Below are 15,678 nucleotides of genomic sequence, written 5' to 3'. Positions count from 1 at the left end.
CATGAAAAGGGAAAAGAGTTTTACAAAATAAATAATTGAGGAAAATATCAAATAAAAAAATGTAGACATACCCAAATCCCAATACTTGTTTGGTCCGCATGTATACTTTTCCTTCTTGCGAGAGAGCAACCGTAGATTATAGTGTACAAAAACTAAATCTTCAGCTCTTGAAGTTGCTAATTTGTTTCTCTTGATGTTGTGAATCAAAGAATATGTGCTCCAATTTCTTTTACAACAAGAGGAAGAAGCCGGTTGAGTAAGCAACTTGTAAGCTAATCTTTGCAAGAGTGGAGCCGAGACACCATGATTTGCCCACCAAGAAAGAGGATCCTCATACATCATAGCCTCAAAAGGCTTACTAAATAACCACCCCACTACAAAATGATCCATACTCCAGTGAGACTTGCTTCATTTCATCATCTTTAAAGTATCTTCGAAAGCATTTGACCCTATTTGTTGAGATTTCTTGATCTTCATTCGGAGCTTGCCTTCGAATTCCATTTTCACCTTGAAGCCATGATTCATGATAGTATTTTGGAACCAAAGAGTGTGCCAAGCAATGCAAAGGGGTATTACTTTTGTTCCACCTAGCTACAAGAATCTCATGAATTGTATCAAAAAGTTTGATTGGCCGGAAATAAGATCCTTCCCCTCATGCTCATAGATAATTTTATTAACTTTCTCAATCATTGTATCCCACATATCATAAATGAGATGCAATTTTGGATTATCAAGATCGGCACTTCTAAGCATATCTACCATAGGTTCCGTAAACTTCAAAAAATAATCAATGTTATCCCACTATTCATCATCCATTATAAGGGATTTCATTTCACGTGCTTTAGCTTCAAGTCCCTTATCCCCCTTATAATGCTTCCATTCATCATCCATCACCATTTTCTCTAATGTCTATTTCACTTTTTGAACACAAGTGGTCATAATAATGTGCGAGGCAAATCTTGTTTCGGCAACTTTCAATAAGCACAACTTTGAATGCTTTTGAAAAATTGCAAGTGCCATGTCATGATTCACAATAAAGTTCTTCAAACTACTCACTTGACCAAGTAACTTTGATATCTATTCGCAATTTGAAAAGTGAGGTGATCTTTCCGAAGGTTGGCACATGCTTTTCAATGCTAGATTTAAACAATGAACAACACAAGGAGTCCAAAATATATGAAGAAATGTTTGCTCTACGCTAGAACCGACTAATTTCATGTTACTTGCGTTATCTGTAATAACTTGAACAACATTATCCGAACCTACATTTTCTATTTCTTCAATAAACAGTTTAGCAATATATTCTCCATCCTTTATAACCCCGCTAGAATTGATTGAATTTAAAAATATTGGGCCCCCACTAGATGATGCCATTATATTTATCAAAGGTCGTCTCTTAATGTCGGACCATCCATCCGAACAAATCGACAACCCTTTCTTTCTCCATGTATCTTTAATTGGTTGCAACTTTCTAGCAATGTTAGTCTTTTCTTGAGCCAAAAGAGTTGTTCTCAACCTATTATTAAGAAGATAGGATCGCTAATATAATAGTCAGCTTTTTCTACAATTTAATTATTCACAGTTTCCCTCAATTGGTGGTTACACGTTGGTCACAAGTTTAATTTAATTTGAGAATTTTGAACTTCGACATCAAAGTTAGACGATATAACTTATCAATTATGTCAATATCTATTACTTCTTCTATCCTATATAATATTTTTTATTTTTCGAGATTCAAACTTCCTAATTTTGATTGTACATTTGGACATAGAATCTTTTAGTTTTTCGAAATAAAATTTATATATTTGAAAATTATACAATACTACTAAGTTACGATAAATTTGTACAACTAGTAAATAATTTCGTATAAATTAATTTTGCTCGATTAAAATATATAAATTATTTAGCAAAAAATCAACATGCTAATAATTAATTTAGAAATTATTCCTATATATTGTATCAGAAAGAAACATTTGCAAATAACAACCTTTCAATTACGTGTCACATATGGAGAATAAAGGGGACAAATGGCATATAATGGAGAATAAAGGGGTTATCTTATTATTATATTATTACAATTAAGAGTCTTTAGGAAGGAACTGCCGATCATCTCTTCTAGCTCATCTTCCTCAAAATTCCCCAACTTCTTTCAAGCTCTTACAAATGCTCAAATTCCCCAACTTCTTTCAAGCTCTTACAAATGCTCAAATTCCCCAACTTCTTTCAAGCTCGTACAGATCGCCATTCACGCTTCGTTCACGTCCCTTCGTTCTTCCCTCGTAAGAGAAAAAGAAATCCATTCAACGCAAAGTTCCATCTACATCGCTGCTGGGTCTACAAGAAGTCCAAAATAAGAACATGACCCCTTGAATTTTTGATTTCTCAGACACGCAAAGCAGCAAATATTAGACAAAAATACTACAAAATTGAAGGTATGCCATTTTCCATAACTTAAATCTGTTTAATTTTTGATTTTGAGAAATCAAAATCTCAATTTTTCTCCCAAATTTGTCGATGGACTCCGGTCAAAGTGTCCGAAGTCGGTTGACCGTATCCGGGACGTATCCTGCTCCCGCACCCGTCCTAGTCTCGTATCGGGGATTGTCTCATTTCTTTCTAATCTAGATCGTGCTATGATACTTAGAGCAATAGGTAGCATTCTCTTCCTATCGAATTCCAAACGTATTGGATGCCCAAGCGACGCGCAAGAGACACCTAAGGTCCCAGAGAGAATAATTGCCCATTGGGGTATAATTATGGAGTACAGGTTTGTAAATATGAGACTTGAGAGGATGTTAAAAGTGGGATGCAATGGACGGCAAACCGAAGAGTCCGCGCAACTTAGATTGTAAGTACTGAACTAAAGTTACCTATTACCGTCCAAGGCAAATTACAACCAGTATTCTGGCTTATTAAACATTCCCATAATCCCTTCCTCTCTTCCTCTGTATTAACTGTATAGACAAAGAAAATACCAAAAGTCAGTTGAAGAGGGCTGTAATACGCCTTACAAGTTACTATCTGAGCAATGATACTAAGTGGAATTATTCTATAGTAATAAGGCCTCCAAGGGATCCAAATCCTCCCATTATAGTAAGAGTCCAGGTTTTTAGTGTGGTGCCAACCACTAAAATTTTATCAGCTAATTGATCCATCTTATCCTTTTTTATTTTGGTTTCTAACAAGCCTATCAAACCAACCTTTTCTTCATTGCAAAGGAGCTTCACTTCCTTCTGCTTATTAGGGGCATTCAGCTCCCTAACATTCCAGGAAAGAAAATGAACCATCCCCTGAATGAGGAATGGGCTGAACCTCGCTCATTTCCAACTGTTTCCTTCATTACTTGCTTGCTAGTTCCAGGTCTATTTAATACCTGAAATGAATTAACTTTAACAATCTGCTGATCTTGTTTGTGATGAGTCCTCCCTGTTTTCATAGGTGTGACCCATCTTGTATTAGCACTTGACTCCTTCTGAGCACCTTGTGATTGTACAATAACCTGCCTCTCATCCCCATCTTTATTCTTCTGATGGTCCACTTGCTTTTGCACAGGCTGGACCTCCTGCTCCTTCTGGGTTGGTTTAGGAACATTCTTCTTCTTGCATATGTCCTCAGAGTGCCCATACTTTTTCCAAAATTTACAAAGAGTTGGCTTCCAGTCGTATAAGACCTTTTGTTCAATCACATTCCCTCAAAGTACCCATACATCAGGTAAATATGCATCCATATCCACTTCCACTAACGTTCTTGTAAAGTTTAGACCTAGACCTATCTTCTTCTCAGTGATGTGGTTCACCATCAATGGCTTCCCCACTAGACTTCCTATTTTACTTACAGTCCAGCCCGGGAAATCTAATCCAAATTGGAACTGTGTACTGCTCCTCTATGATAAACTCCATATCAGAGCTCCAAGCCTTCACAATGAAGGGTTTGTTGTCAAAGTGAGAGATTCCTCAACATCATTCTTCCCCACAACACAATCAAACCTAACTAGGATGATCCCATTCTTAAGCATAACAATTTTGTTCAGCCCATGCTTGGCCCAAAGACTTTGTATGTATCCCTTAATCACAGCAGTGGGGGAGGGGGGGGGTTGAGCACTGAGCACCCAACACATAGCATACAACTGCATTCCTCCAATATTCTATCTCAGAAGTAATATCCTCCAGTTCAATCTCAACGATAGGGGACTCACCATGCATGGATGGAGAAACATACCCCAATTTGAAGCCTACATTCGATATCTTAGAGATATCAACATTGTCCCAAATTTAAGCCTTCTTCCCTGACATCTCTTCCTCTTCCACCTCATCTGCCCATGATTTCTTCCCACCGCTTGCTGGATCACTTTTCCCACTACTAGCTGACTCCTGAACCACTTCATTCCACTGCTTCTGAGCTTGCAACCTCTGAGCCTTCTCTTCTTCAACCTCATTGGACCTAGATCCAATTTGGGCATCATCTGCTTCACCTTCTGTAACACCTAGAGTCATCTTTTGCCCTCGCTGTGATTGCGAGGAAGCTGCCTGGACCATTAATGCCTTCTGTGATGGTATGCGAGCCATCTTTCCCGCCATGGCAGGCGCTTGCTTGCTAACATGCAACCTTAGAGAAGCGAGCCATCGCGCAGAAGGGTAATTCCGATTTTTTTTTAATGAAAAAGTTATTGCAGTTTTTTTTTTTTTTTTTTTTTTTTTTTTTTTACAACTAAGCTTGACAGACATCATCTAGGATTATTCCTGTGGACATGAATTTTGCAAGGCTTGCTTTTACATGTAACTCATAATTGTGCAGGGATGATGATAAAGGTCTTGCTATCATGTCTCGCCATCGATATCCAGTTGAAATATGCCGTGTCTTTAAGCGCACGACTACTGAAAAGTTGCAGGCGGCCTTGATGTCTTCAGCCGAGACCGATAAAAATGAAGGCGTGGAAGATAATGAACAGGGGAATGATGGATCTGATGTACTTCAACAAAAGCAGGGTAACCGGAAAAACATAAAAGCTACTGAATCTACTAAAAAAATGAATGATGGTGTTCGTGCAAAGTCACTGACATTGAAGGTGGTTCTTGGGGAGGCATTAGGTTATGGTCCAGCACTTTCTGAGCACATTATTTTGGATGCTGGTTTAGTTCCAAATACAAAGATTGGCAAAGGTTTTGAATTAGAAGGTGAGATGCTTCATTCTCTGATAGAGGCGGTTAAGCAGTTTGAAGACTGGCTGGAGGGCGTTATACTGGGTGAGAAAGTTCCGGAAGGCTACATTTTAATGCAGCAAAATGCTTTGTCTAAAAAGGACTCTAGCATGTGTAATAATGGAGCTTCTGAGAAGGTTGTACTTGTATCCTGCTTTTTGAGATTTTTTCGCCCCTGAGGCCATTTATTTTTCTTTTCTGGACCTATATACTTTCAGAAGAGTGATTTATTTGAGACTTTCCTTTTCTGCAGATGTATGATGAATTCTGCCCACTGTTATTGAATCAGTTTAAGTCTCGGGATTTTATGAAGTTTGAGACATTTGATGCAGCATTGGATGAGTTCTATAGTAAGATTGAAAGTCAACGTTCCGAACAACAGCAAAAAGCCAAAGAAAGCACTGCAATGCAGAAACTTAATAAGATCCGCACTGACCAGGTCCGTGTCGCATGTACTGTTTAATGATAATGAAGCATTTCAGTTGGTTGCTCTCAATTACTCTAGGAAGTATGCCTTTAAGCCTGTGAATACTTGAATTCCTGTGTGAAAATGCTGGCTAATCTTGGAAGAGTTCATGGGCCATAGTTGATCTCAAAGGGGCAAAAAGGTTTTGGGAGGAAGCATGCAGGTCATGATTTTTAACTAGTGGATAAGTGGTACGTTTTTTAAATGGAAGACATAAGTAGGACATGATATACTACTTTTTGAAAGAAACCTACTTCCATTTAAAGTATGTCCCAATGGAAGAAAAAAAAAAGAATCTCCACTGGGGCAGGAGATACTTTTAATCTATGTTGCTCGGACTCTCCAAAAATGTGGATGGATACGTGTCAGATCCTCCAAAAGTAGTGCATTTTTGAAGGATCCGACACGGGTGCGGCTACATTTTGGAGAGTCCGCGCAACATAGCTTTTAATAAATAATCTTGATGATAAATGAAAGTTTCAGGACTCCACGGTACAGATATGTTGCAATATGTCAGAACATGTAATTTACTTATCAAAAAAAGAAGCAGCAGCATTGTCATTTCTGGAAAGAGATATACGTGGGAATCAATGTTGTGAAGACAAAGTAGATTAGCTCACTGGCTTCTTGGAGGTTTCTAAAGCTTCTATAGTGTGAGCAATGTGCGATTTTTACTCATTTCAGCCTGTGGATACTGGGCAGATTTGACGAGAAAATAGTGGGAATAAAATTTTCTTTTGTGTTTTTTGATAATTTTCTGGGATTTGAGGCTGCGGGGGCAGGATGTTGAATTTGATGAGAAAGAATGTACGTCCCAAACAGACTTTCTTCGATTCTACTTGATTTAAAAAAAAAAGACTTTCTTCGATTGCATGAAGAGGAACATTATACTCATATGCTACTGATGCATGGAATTGTACCTGGGTTGAACAATCCTCCATATTCTCTCTCTCTGTCCTCTTTCTCCCATTATGTGCTTGCAGTAACTGGAGGGATGCTTATCAGTTGTACTCTTTGTCCTTCTACTCAACACATAATAAAGAACTAAAAAGACTGAAAACAGATTTTTCTCATCCTGCTGCTTCTAAAATCAGCGTAATGACTCCTACACTTACTTTCACCTATAAAAAGATACTGTCATTTATTTTTGGTGAAAAGAAATCTGCACCCTAGTTATTTCCTGTTTAAGTTTGTCAAATGACTTCTGTCTGGATGATCTCTTTTTCTAATGAGGCTAGCTCCTTGCGTAATGATAGAGAAAAACTAGGTCAGCCATCGATATGGGAAAACTTACTTAAGCAATGTTCGGTTGCTTCAGTTGGAGCCTTTTTGTATTGGAGCTAGCAATTTTCACTACTTTTGTAACTATTCTGCATCTTCTTGATGCCATCAGTGAAACCAATTACTTCATCTAAAAAAATGTTCCGTTACTTCAAATCTGCAAATATCTAATAGAAAATATTTCCGAAGTGATACATTGCTGTAGCTTTGTTTGATTGGCTCTTCATTTGTTGTCCCATCACCATCTCAGTGGACCTTGTACTACTATGTTTTCTGAGTTCAAAAGCTTTTCCGAGATGATGCAGGAAAACCGTGTAGTGACATTAAAGCAAGAAGTTGAACATTGTATTAAGATGGCAGAATTGATAGAATACAATTTGGAAGATGTTGACGCTGCTATCTTAGCTGTACGTGTAGCTCTTGCCAATGGAATGAGTTGGGAAGATTTGGCTCGAATGGTGAAAGAGGAGAAGAGATCTGGAAATCCTGTAGCGGGACTTATTGACAAGCTCCGTCTTGAAAGAAACTGCATGACTTTGCTCTTAAGCAACAATCTTGATGAAATGGATGATGATGAAAAAACACAACCAGTCGACAAGGTATGGTGACCTGAAAATCTTTTGCTGATTGGATTTTCTCTTTAATTTTTCTGTTAAGAACCCACATGTGGCAAAACTTTTTGTACCCACCTAATATATACTGCCTGTGTAGTATTAATGTTGGTTCAAGTCCTTTACTTATGCTTGTGATTGATTTGAAAGAAATGCAGCGGTTTGAGCATGAATGGTAGTAATTGTGCGTGAGTTTTCATGCTCTCTTTTCATAGGTTGAAGTTGATCTGGCACTATCAGCCCATGCAAATGCGCGACGGTGGTATGAAATGAAGAAAAGACAAGAAAACAAGCAAGAGAAGACTGTAACTGCACATGAAAAAGCTTTCAAGGCTGCTGAGAGAAAGACACGTCTTCAGCTATCTCAGGTAGCTAAAAGTTTGATCAGTGGCCTCTCACATTTTGTGTTGTAAAATTATTAGACTATGTTGCGCGGACTCTCCAAAATGTTGCTGCACCCGTGTTGGATACTCCAAAAATACACTACTTTTGGAGTATCCGACACGCACCCGGCGACATTTTCGGAGAGTCCGAGCAACATAGATTAGACTTTCAGTAAATCTTTGTCTTCTTAGTGGTTGTAACCCTGAGGAACTTTTTGATAATCCATCTACTGGGGCCTTTTTGGGCATTGATGTTTGAGTTCCCATTGGAATCTATAGAAGTTTTTATTGATGTGATTTCCTAAAAATCTTCTCCATAGAACTGTTAGCTTTTATATCTTGTGTGAAAACGACGTTTGGATGTCATTGTTTCATAGTATGTTCCCTGGGTATCGTCCATTTAAGTTGATTATGAGAATCAGCACAATTGATCTGTTAGCTTAGTGATTGGCCCCACAATTATCTAAATGCATCTTTTGGTTACGTATGCTGTAGGTGAATATCTTCATTTTTTTTTATATATATTTAGTTTCTTTATAGTCTGTTGATGAATATGTTACAGGCAACTAAGGAGGATAAAATGTTAAACTAAGGCAAGAGACGCCTATTGTTACACTTGAAGTTTCTTTGGTGATTAAATATACCCATCTGAGAGGCTGTTTATCTTTGTACTGTTGACTGACACAACACTTCCTTCTGTACTATAAATACGCAGGAAAAGACGGTTGCTGTGATTTCGCATATGCGCAAAGTTCACTGGTTTGAGAAATTTAATTGGTTCATCAGCAGTGAGAATTATCTAGTCATAAGTGGACGTGATGCACAACAGAATGAGATGATAGTCAAACGATACATGTCCAAAGGAGATCTGTAAGTAAATTAAGCCTGTTTGGTTGTCAAGATTTTGTTTCCAGATTAACACCACTTAAGATGCTGGACTTGGTTATTGAGAAGGCCCAATGCCCTTGGTTGGTGACCTTCATTGCAAGTTGGAGGGGCGCCCGCCTAAGGTCTATAATAAAGGAAAAAAAAGATGCTTGATTTAGTGGTTGAGAAGGCAATAAAGAATGTGTTTTAATCAACATTAATTGGGGTCAATGGGCAATCAAGAAGGCCCATGGCCTAGGTTAGTGACCTCCATTGCACTTTGGCGGGGTGCCCACCTAAGGTCCACATAAAAGAAAAATACTTGATTTTGTTATTGAGAAGGCAATCAACAATGTGTTTTTAATGAACATTTATTGGGAAAACGTGTTGGGCAACTAGCACTTTTTTCTTTTAGATATTAAATCCCATGAAAAGTTGTACTCCTTCCATTTCAGTTTACATGATACTCTTTCATTTTAACCCATTCCAAAATGTTTAGCACCATTTTCTGATAATTTTATTTTATATAACTTTCACAATTTTTAAGAATTCAAATTTATTACTCCCTCCGGTCCACAATAAGTGACCAATTTGCTCTTTTGTTTTGGTCCAAAATAAGTGTCCATTTATATAATCAAGAAAAAATTCAATTTGTTTTTCCAAAATTACCCTTATGTACGTATCCTTAAAATGTCATTTACTCCTCACATTTGAGAAGAGAAGTAAGTACTACTATAACTATGGTGCAATATTTAATGAAGGGTAGTTTAGTCACACTAACTATTTTCGTCTAGAATTTATATTTCCTTAATGGGTGCGCCCAAAGCAAATTGGTCGCTTATTGTGGACCGGAGGGAGTATACTAATCAATTCTTAACCTATGATGTGATGTATTCTCTATCAAACTACTCCGTTTCAAATTAGATGAGGTAGTTTGACTTGACACAAAGTTTAAGAAAGAAAAGAAGACTTTTGAAACATGTGATCCTAAAAGCTTAAGGGGTAAAAACTTTGTGGGACTGTGATACTTGTGTGGCTATAGAAGCTTCTCATTAAGGGTAATAAAGTGGGTAGAATGGAAAGCTTAAAGTTTAATTGTTTCTAAATATAGAAATGTGTCATTTTTTTAGAAACAGACTAATAAGGTAAGTGTGTCATCTAAATTGAAACGGAGGGAGTATCTTTTTAATCATTTCTTTGTTATATCTTCTTCCACTTATACTAAACAAGTCAAATCAATATTTGCAGATCAATATTTGAACTCTATGCCCCATCAATCAGTGACATATTATAGATTGAGCATATGGAGTTTAGAAATGTTAACTCCCAGTGTTGCATTATTCTCAAACTTTCAGTTATAGGAAAAGAGACATTAGTTTATGATGACCACCCAAAAAAGGAAATGTTTACACTCGCTAGAATGAAGCAACCGAATTAGCACTTTATCAATCATAAGCAAGTCAGAGGAATAGAACGTGACAACTTTGCACTCCTTGTAAGAATATAGCTTGTTTGACAGAAGAAAGAGAGGAAAGGTGGAATTTCTGCTCTTATCTGATCTGAACTTTTTGTGCTACATTACCTTTAGTCCATGCCTATTCGTTTATTCTGAGTATTTTTTTAATATAATAATAACTTTACATTGTTTCCTAATTGATGACTTCCTGTTTAATATATGTCTAGTTCTTTTATGAAATCGGGTATCTAAACTCTTGTGTATTTGGTTAAGTTTTGTTGGGGGTTTCTCCCTTGTTTCTGTGATGGAATGAGCAAAAATCTCCTTGAAATAGGTATGTACATGCAGAGCTCCATGGAGCTTCCAGCACTGTGATCAAGAATCACAAACCTGAGATGCCAATACCTCCTCTCACATTGAACCAAGCTGGGTGCTGCACTGTAAGTTGTGCAGATTTCATATTAATCGTATCTGCTGTAGATGCAACAACCTCACAATATTTACTAAATTGTGATTTAGGTTTGCCAAAGCCAGGCATGGGACTCAAAGATATTGACTAGTGCTTGGTGGGTTTACCCTCACCAGGTCAGTAAAACTGCTCCTACAGGTGAATATCTTACAGTTGGAAGTTTCATGATCCGTGGTAAAAAGAATTTTCTTCCGCCACACCCTCTTATTATGGGCTTTGGAATATTATTTCGCCTGGATGAAAGTTCTTTGGGGTTTCACTTGAATGAAAGGAGGCTTAGAGGTGAAGATGAAGGATTAAATGATGCTGAACAAAGTGACCCGTCCTTAGCAATTCCTGATTCCAACTCAGAGGAGGAGTTGTCAATGGAAACACCCGCTGTAGATAAAGATATCACAGATGTGCCAAATGATATGTCAAGTGTTGCGGGCATTTCTAATGAAGTTCAATCTAATAGCATATTGAGCATCTCTGATGATAAAGCTACTAATTCACACAACTCTTCTTTTAAAGTTAATAGCCTAAACAATGATGGTATATCTGATTCTTTGGGGATAATGGCTACTTCTGGGACGTCGCAGCTGGAGGATCTTATGGATAGAGCTCTCGAAATTGGATCTTCTACTGCATCTACTAAAAACCATGGGGTCCCTCCTCTATTAGGATCTGCAGGGCAGCATGATAATGAAGAAAAAAAATTAACACAGAGAGAAAAGCCTTATATTACAAAAGCTGAAAGAAGAAAGCTTAAGAAAGGCAGTGATAGCACTGAGGGTGCACCCACTAGGCAAGAGAAGCAGTCAGAGAAATACCAGAAGACTCAGAAGCAGTGTGAGGACGATGTAAACAATGCTAAGTCTGGTGGCGGAAAAGTCACTCGCGGGCAAAAGGGTAAGCTTAAGAAGATAAAGGAGAAATATGCAGATCAGGATGAGGAGGAGCGACGTATTCGGATGGCTCTGCTGGCGGTGAGTATTGTGATCAGTTTGTGTTTCTATAACTGTTCCATTTTCAATGGTTTGGTTTGCTCCTTTTTTTTCTACTCCACATTTTGCAGGTATAATGATCTTAGTATGTGGCCTCCTGCTTTGGGTCTTAAAAGGCTTTTACTCAGATTATCTTGGTACTTATAAAATAAAGAGTATCTTGTTTTACCTATGTAACCTAAAGCCATGTGGATATCATGCATTTGATGCAGATAATAGGTTGGATTGGTCATAAATCTGTTGCTAAAACCAGTCATTTTTTGGGTGGGATGGGTGCTTCTAGGGTTTGGAGTGCACTAATAGCCAAAGTAAAGGTCAGGCTTCTAAAGTAAAGATGCTCATTCTGATCTGCTCTCTGGATCCACTCCATATAGTTCTATTAGGTCTTGTGAACTGAACAATATGAATCAGGTAATTAAAAATGTTTCTTTTGTACAATGTGGGGGTGGCCAGGGGGGAGATGTGGACACCCTGCATCAAAAAGTACTTGCATGGCTTTTGGAGTTTATTTGATGTGGTTTGGTCAATACGCCTTTCTTTCTTTCTTACCTCAGATTTCTTTTATACAACCATAGGGAGGTGAATGTGGATCAAACCCAGTCAAGCAAGTGCAATTGTTGTAGTCCCTTAAAAAGGTTACTTTTGATGCCAGTTGAAATTTATTGATCTAGTTTGATTAATATGCCTTTCTCTCATTGAAGAGTGGTCAATCCGTTCTCTAATTACTTACAGATGTAATCCACTGGCAATGCCCTTCTTCTCCTAAAGAGCTTTAAGGTCTTTCCTGTTACCATTGTCCAAAGTTTCTATGAAATCTTCTTTTAAGAAGTTTGTCACTTTTTTTTGGGTGGGGTGGGGTGGGGGGTGGGGATTGTGGAATCTCTCCATTTTATCTTCCCTGTACACAACATAACTAGAATCTCCTTCCGCTAGAAGTTCTTGAACATGACTATCTATTCAAGTTCACCAATGAGCATTTCCAATCCATGATCGGAAGCTTTCATTCCCATTACACATTTAACCTACTTAGCAGTTGCTATGTCCTATTATCGTACTTGATGCGCAGATCATGCAGTTGATATATTGTTTTTCTTTTATGGGATTTCCTTTTATCATTTACCATCTTTCTCTTCATGATTTGATGCTTATTCACACTTGGGTTCCCAGCAAAGTGTATGAATTGACAAATGAATGTATGAACTTCTTCTCGAAGATCTTCAATTGCTGTTAGTTTTTCATGTTCATTATCCATCAATGCATGCATTAGTTATGATTCCACTGAATTTGCAGTCTGCTGGAAAAGTAGAAAAGGTTGATCAAACAATCCAGAGTGAAAAGGTTGATGCAGAGCCAGATAAGGGAGCAAAAGCTACTACTGGTAAGTTCGATGTCTGTTTATATAGCAAAAATGAAGCAGTTTTGAGTTACATTGGGTTTCTGCAATAGATAATTTTTCTGCCAAGTGGTATCTTACACTATCTTTTTCTACATTTGACTGCAGTGTGAAATATTGACTTATGTTTTGTGTTGTACTGCAGCCAATTTTTTGATTTGCCTAAGTATTATATGTCTGTCTGTGGTGAGACACTTTTTGGCAATTGATGGAAATTATGCAGTGACGCATTAGAATTAGAAATCTGATTTCCATAAAAAAGGAAAAAAGTGACAGTGTTGTAGATTAAATGCATGTAACTTGCGTTGTTATTCACATCTGTCGTGGCATTCGTTGCAGTGTTGTCAAAAGCGAAAAGCTCTAAAAAGCCATCCAGGTCTATTGGGGCTTCAAGCGGAAAGCGAAATTTAAGTGTGGGCTTTAGTAAAAAAGGCTCAATGAAGGACCAAAATAAAAATATATATCTAATTTAAAAAAATAGTAACAAATTCATTTTCCAATACACTTCTTTGTCGATTATATTTGTTTAGTACCGCTCCATTCAAGACAGAACTCATGGGCAATGAGTGCTCACACCTTAGCGCATTTCCTACACTGAAGCGTAGCTTAAGCAACGGGAAACACCGTCCCTGAGCTTTTCTAAGCTTCGTTGACAACACTGCTTCGTTGTATATTAGGTCAGTTAAATGCCAAAAGAACTTACAGAAATGGGAATGGTTCAATTTCTGAATCTTTTCCGGGTCCCTATTTGGAAGCCTCTTATAGATTTGTATGCTTTTGGTTATTGGTGGGAGGGAAAACAGGGTGATAGTAGGGATGCTTGGATGGTTTGAAATATAAATGTAGCAATCCAATATGCGTACAAAGTGTTTTATTGACTCTGAATCTGTGACTTCATTTTGTTTTCATGGTTTTAGGGCCTGAAGATGCTTCAAAAATATGTTACAAGTGTAAGAAGGTGGGTCATCTCTCTCGGGATTGTCAGGAAAATTCAGATGAGAGTCCGCAAAGTACAGCAAATAGAGGGGATGGTCATTCTGTAACCAGTGCGGATAATGCTGCTAATGACAGGGACAGGATAGTCATGGAGGAGGAGGATATTCATGAGATTGGTGAAGAAGAGAAAGAAAAATTAAATGATGTGGACTACTTGACTGGAAATCCATTGCCAAATGATATTCTACTATATGCTGTGCCCGTATGTGGTCCTTATAATGCTCTACAATCCTACAAATATCGTGTGAAATTGGTTCCAGGCACTGTTAAGAAAGGAAAAGGTAATATTTCATGCTGTCACTGTTTTTTTAACTTGTGGCAGCTGTCAAAGGTTTTATACAGAGAAGTGAAATATTTTTGCCTAGTTGTGCATGGATTTTGGCTTATATTCACATTTGTATCCTGTCTCTCGCTAGAGCCATTTTTCTATTCTATTGGGTTGATATGTCAGGAAAAATTTAGTTAGACAATCTTTTTCCTTTGGCAGCGGCGAAGACAGCCATGAATTTGTTCAGTCACATGCCCGAGGCTACGAGCAGAGAGAAGGAATTGATGAAGGCATGCACAGATCCTGAGCTTGTTGCTGCAGTTAAGGGTAATGTCAAAATCACATCTGCAGGCCTTACTCAGCTGAAGCAAAAACAAAAGAAAAGCAAGAAGTCGAACAAAGCAGAAAGCTAGTCAGGGAAAAGCTCGCTATACAATGGCTATAGTGCAACAGTGTTAGTATTTGTCCTTATTCGATGTAAATAAGGATGGAGTTTTTGTTTTGACTGAAAGGATATGTTGAAATCTTCAAATTGCTTCTACCCCCAGCCCCCGAAATACCCAAGACAGAGGTAGTAATACTGATAGAACAATAACAACCACAGAAGAGCTCGCATCGCAACCACTCCGTTTTGTCTGATATGAATTACCAAGCTGATTCTAGAATGGTCTTCGGCATTTTTTCTGAATCCATCTCTCAAATTTTGATATGAAAATATGCTAAATGATTAGATCATGCTGGTTCAGAAGATGAGGCGAGCCAAGTCAAAGCCCTTGACTTGTTTTCTCGCTAGTTGAGCACAAATCTGCTGGTGGTAAGGTAGCAAGCTTGACCTGATGTGACGAGTAGTAGATTAAGCAATTTGAATGCATTAAGACGATGATCTTTCTGCATTCACGCAATAATCTATCAAATTTTGGGAAAATTTGCACAAGTGGAATAATTGAGATGCTTATATAATGAGATGTACAAATTTTTAATCTATCAAATTTGGGGTAAATAAGAACAAGTGGAATAATTGAGATGCTTATATAATGAGATGTGATGTCCAAGTTTTTAATCTACCAAATTTGGGGTAAATTAGAACAAGTTGATGAATTTTCATGCTTATGCAGTCAAACTTCTCTATATTTTTTATAGCAAAAATTACTAAGCAAAGTGCTCAGTGGCTGAGGGACTTTTTCTTCAATCTTTTTTGATTGATCAAAAAGATGGTTCGCTATATACATAACATGGTTAATACAACATATTTCAACGCAGGATAAATCTTTCGACATCACAGAGGATTTTTCCGGCTTAGAAAA

At 37.7% G+C, this 15,678-nt stretch overlaps 1 protein-coding gene across 2 annotated transcripts in view; it reads left to right on the top strand.

Moving 5' to 3' along the window:
* The window catches only part of LOC104238874 (uncharacterized), a 41,498-nt gene extending 26,389 nt beyond the window's left edge, over window positions 1-15,109 (top strand). Inside the window, exons 1-11 of one of the 2 annotated variants that reach the window (XM_070165517.1) lie at window positions 4,245-4,634; window positions 4,795-5,335; window positions 5,452-5,637; window positions 7,251-7,544; window positions 7,772-7,924; window positions 8,655-8,809; window positions 10,597-10,702; window positions 10,782-11,699; window positions 13,008-13,095; window positions 14,028-14,387; window positions 14,594-15,109. In XM_070165517.1, the coding sequence (XP_070021618.1) occupies window positions 4,555-4,634; window positions 4,795-5,335; window positions 5,452-5,637; window positions 7,251-7,544; window positions 7,772-7,924; window positions 8,655-8,809; window positions 10,597-10,702; window positions 10,782-11,699; window positions 13,008-13,095; window positions 14,028-14,387; window positions 14,594-14,787 (3,075 nt within the window). In that variant the 5' untranslated portion in view covers window positions 4,245-4,554 and the 3' untranslated portion in view covers window positions 14,788-15,109. Of the gene's footprint in view, window positions 1-4,244; window positions 4,635-4,794; window positions 5,336-5,451; window positions 5,638-7,250; window positions 7,545-7,771; window positions 7,925-8,654; window positions 8,810-10,596; window positions 10,703-10,781; window positions 11,700-13,007; window positions 13,096-14,027; window positions 14,388-14,593 lie in introns of those variants that run through there. The other variant, XM_070165516.1, reaches the window with a different exon arrangement.
* Window positions 15,110-15,678: the final 569 nt, after the last annotated feature.

Source organism: Nicotiana sylvestris, chromosome 12 (assembly GCF_000393655.2).
Source record: "Nicotiana sylvestris chromosome 12, ASM39365v2, whole genome shotgun sequence".
NCBI classification, from domain to species: Eukaryota; Viridiplantae; Streptophyta; class Magnoliopsida; order Solanales; family Solanaceae; genus Nicotiana; species Nicotiana sylvestris.
This window is presented reverse-complemented; position numbering and strand designations above follow the sequence as displayed.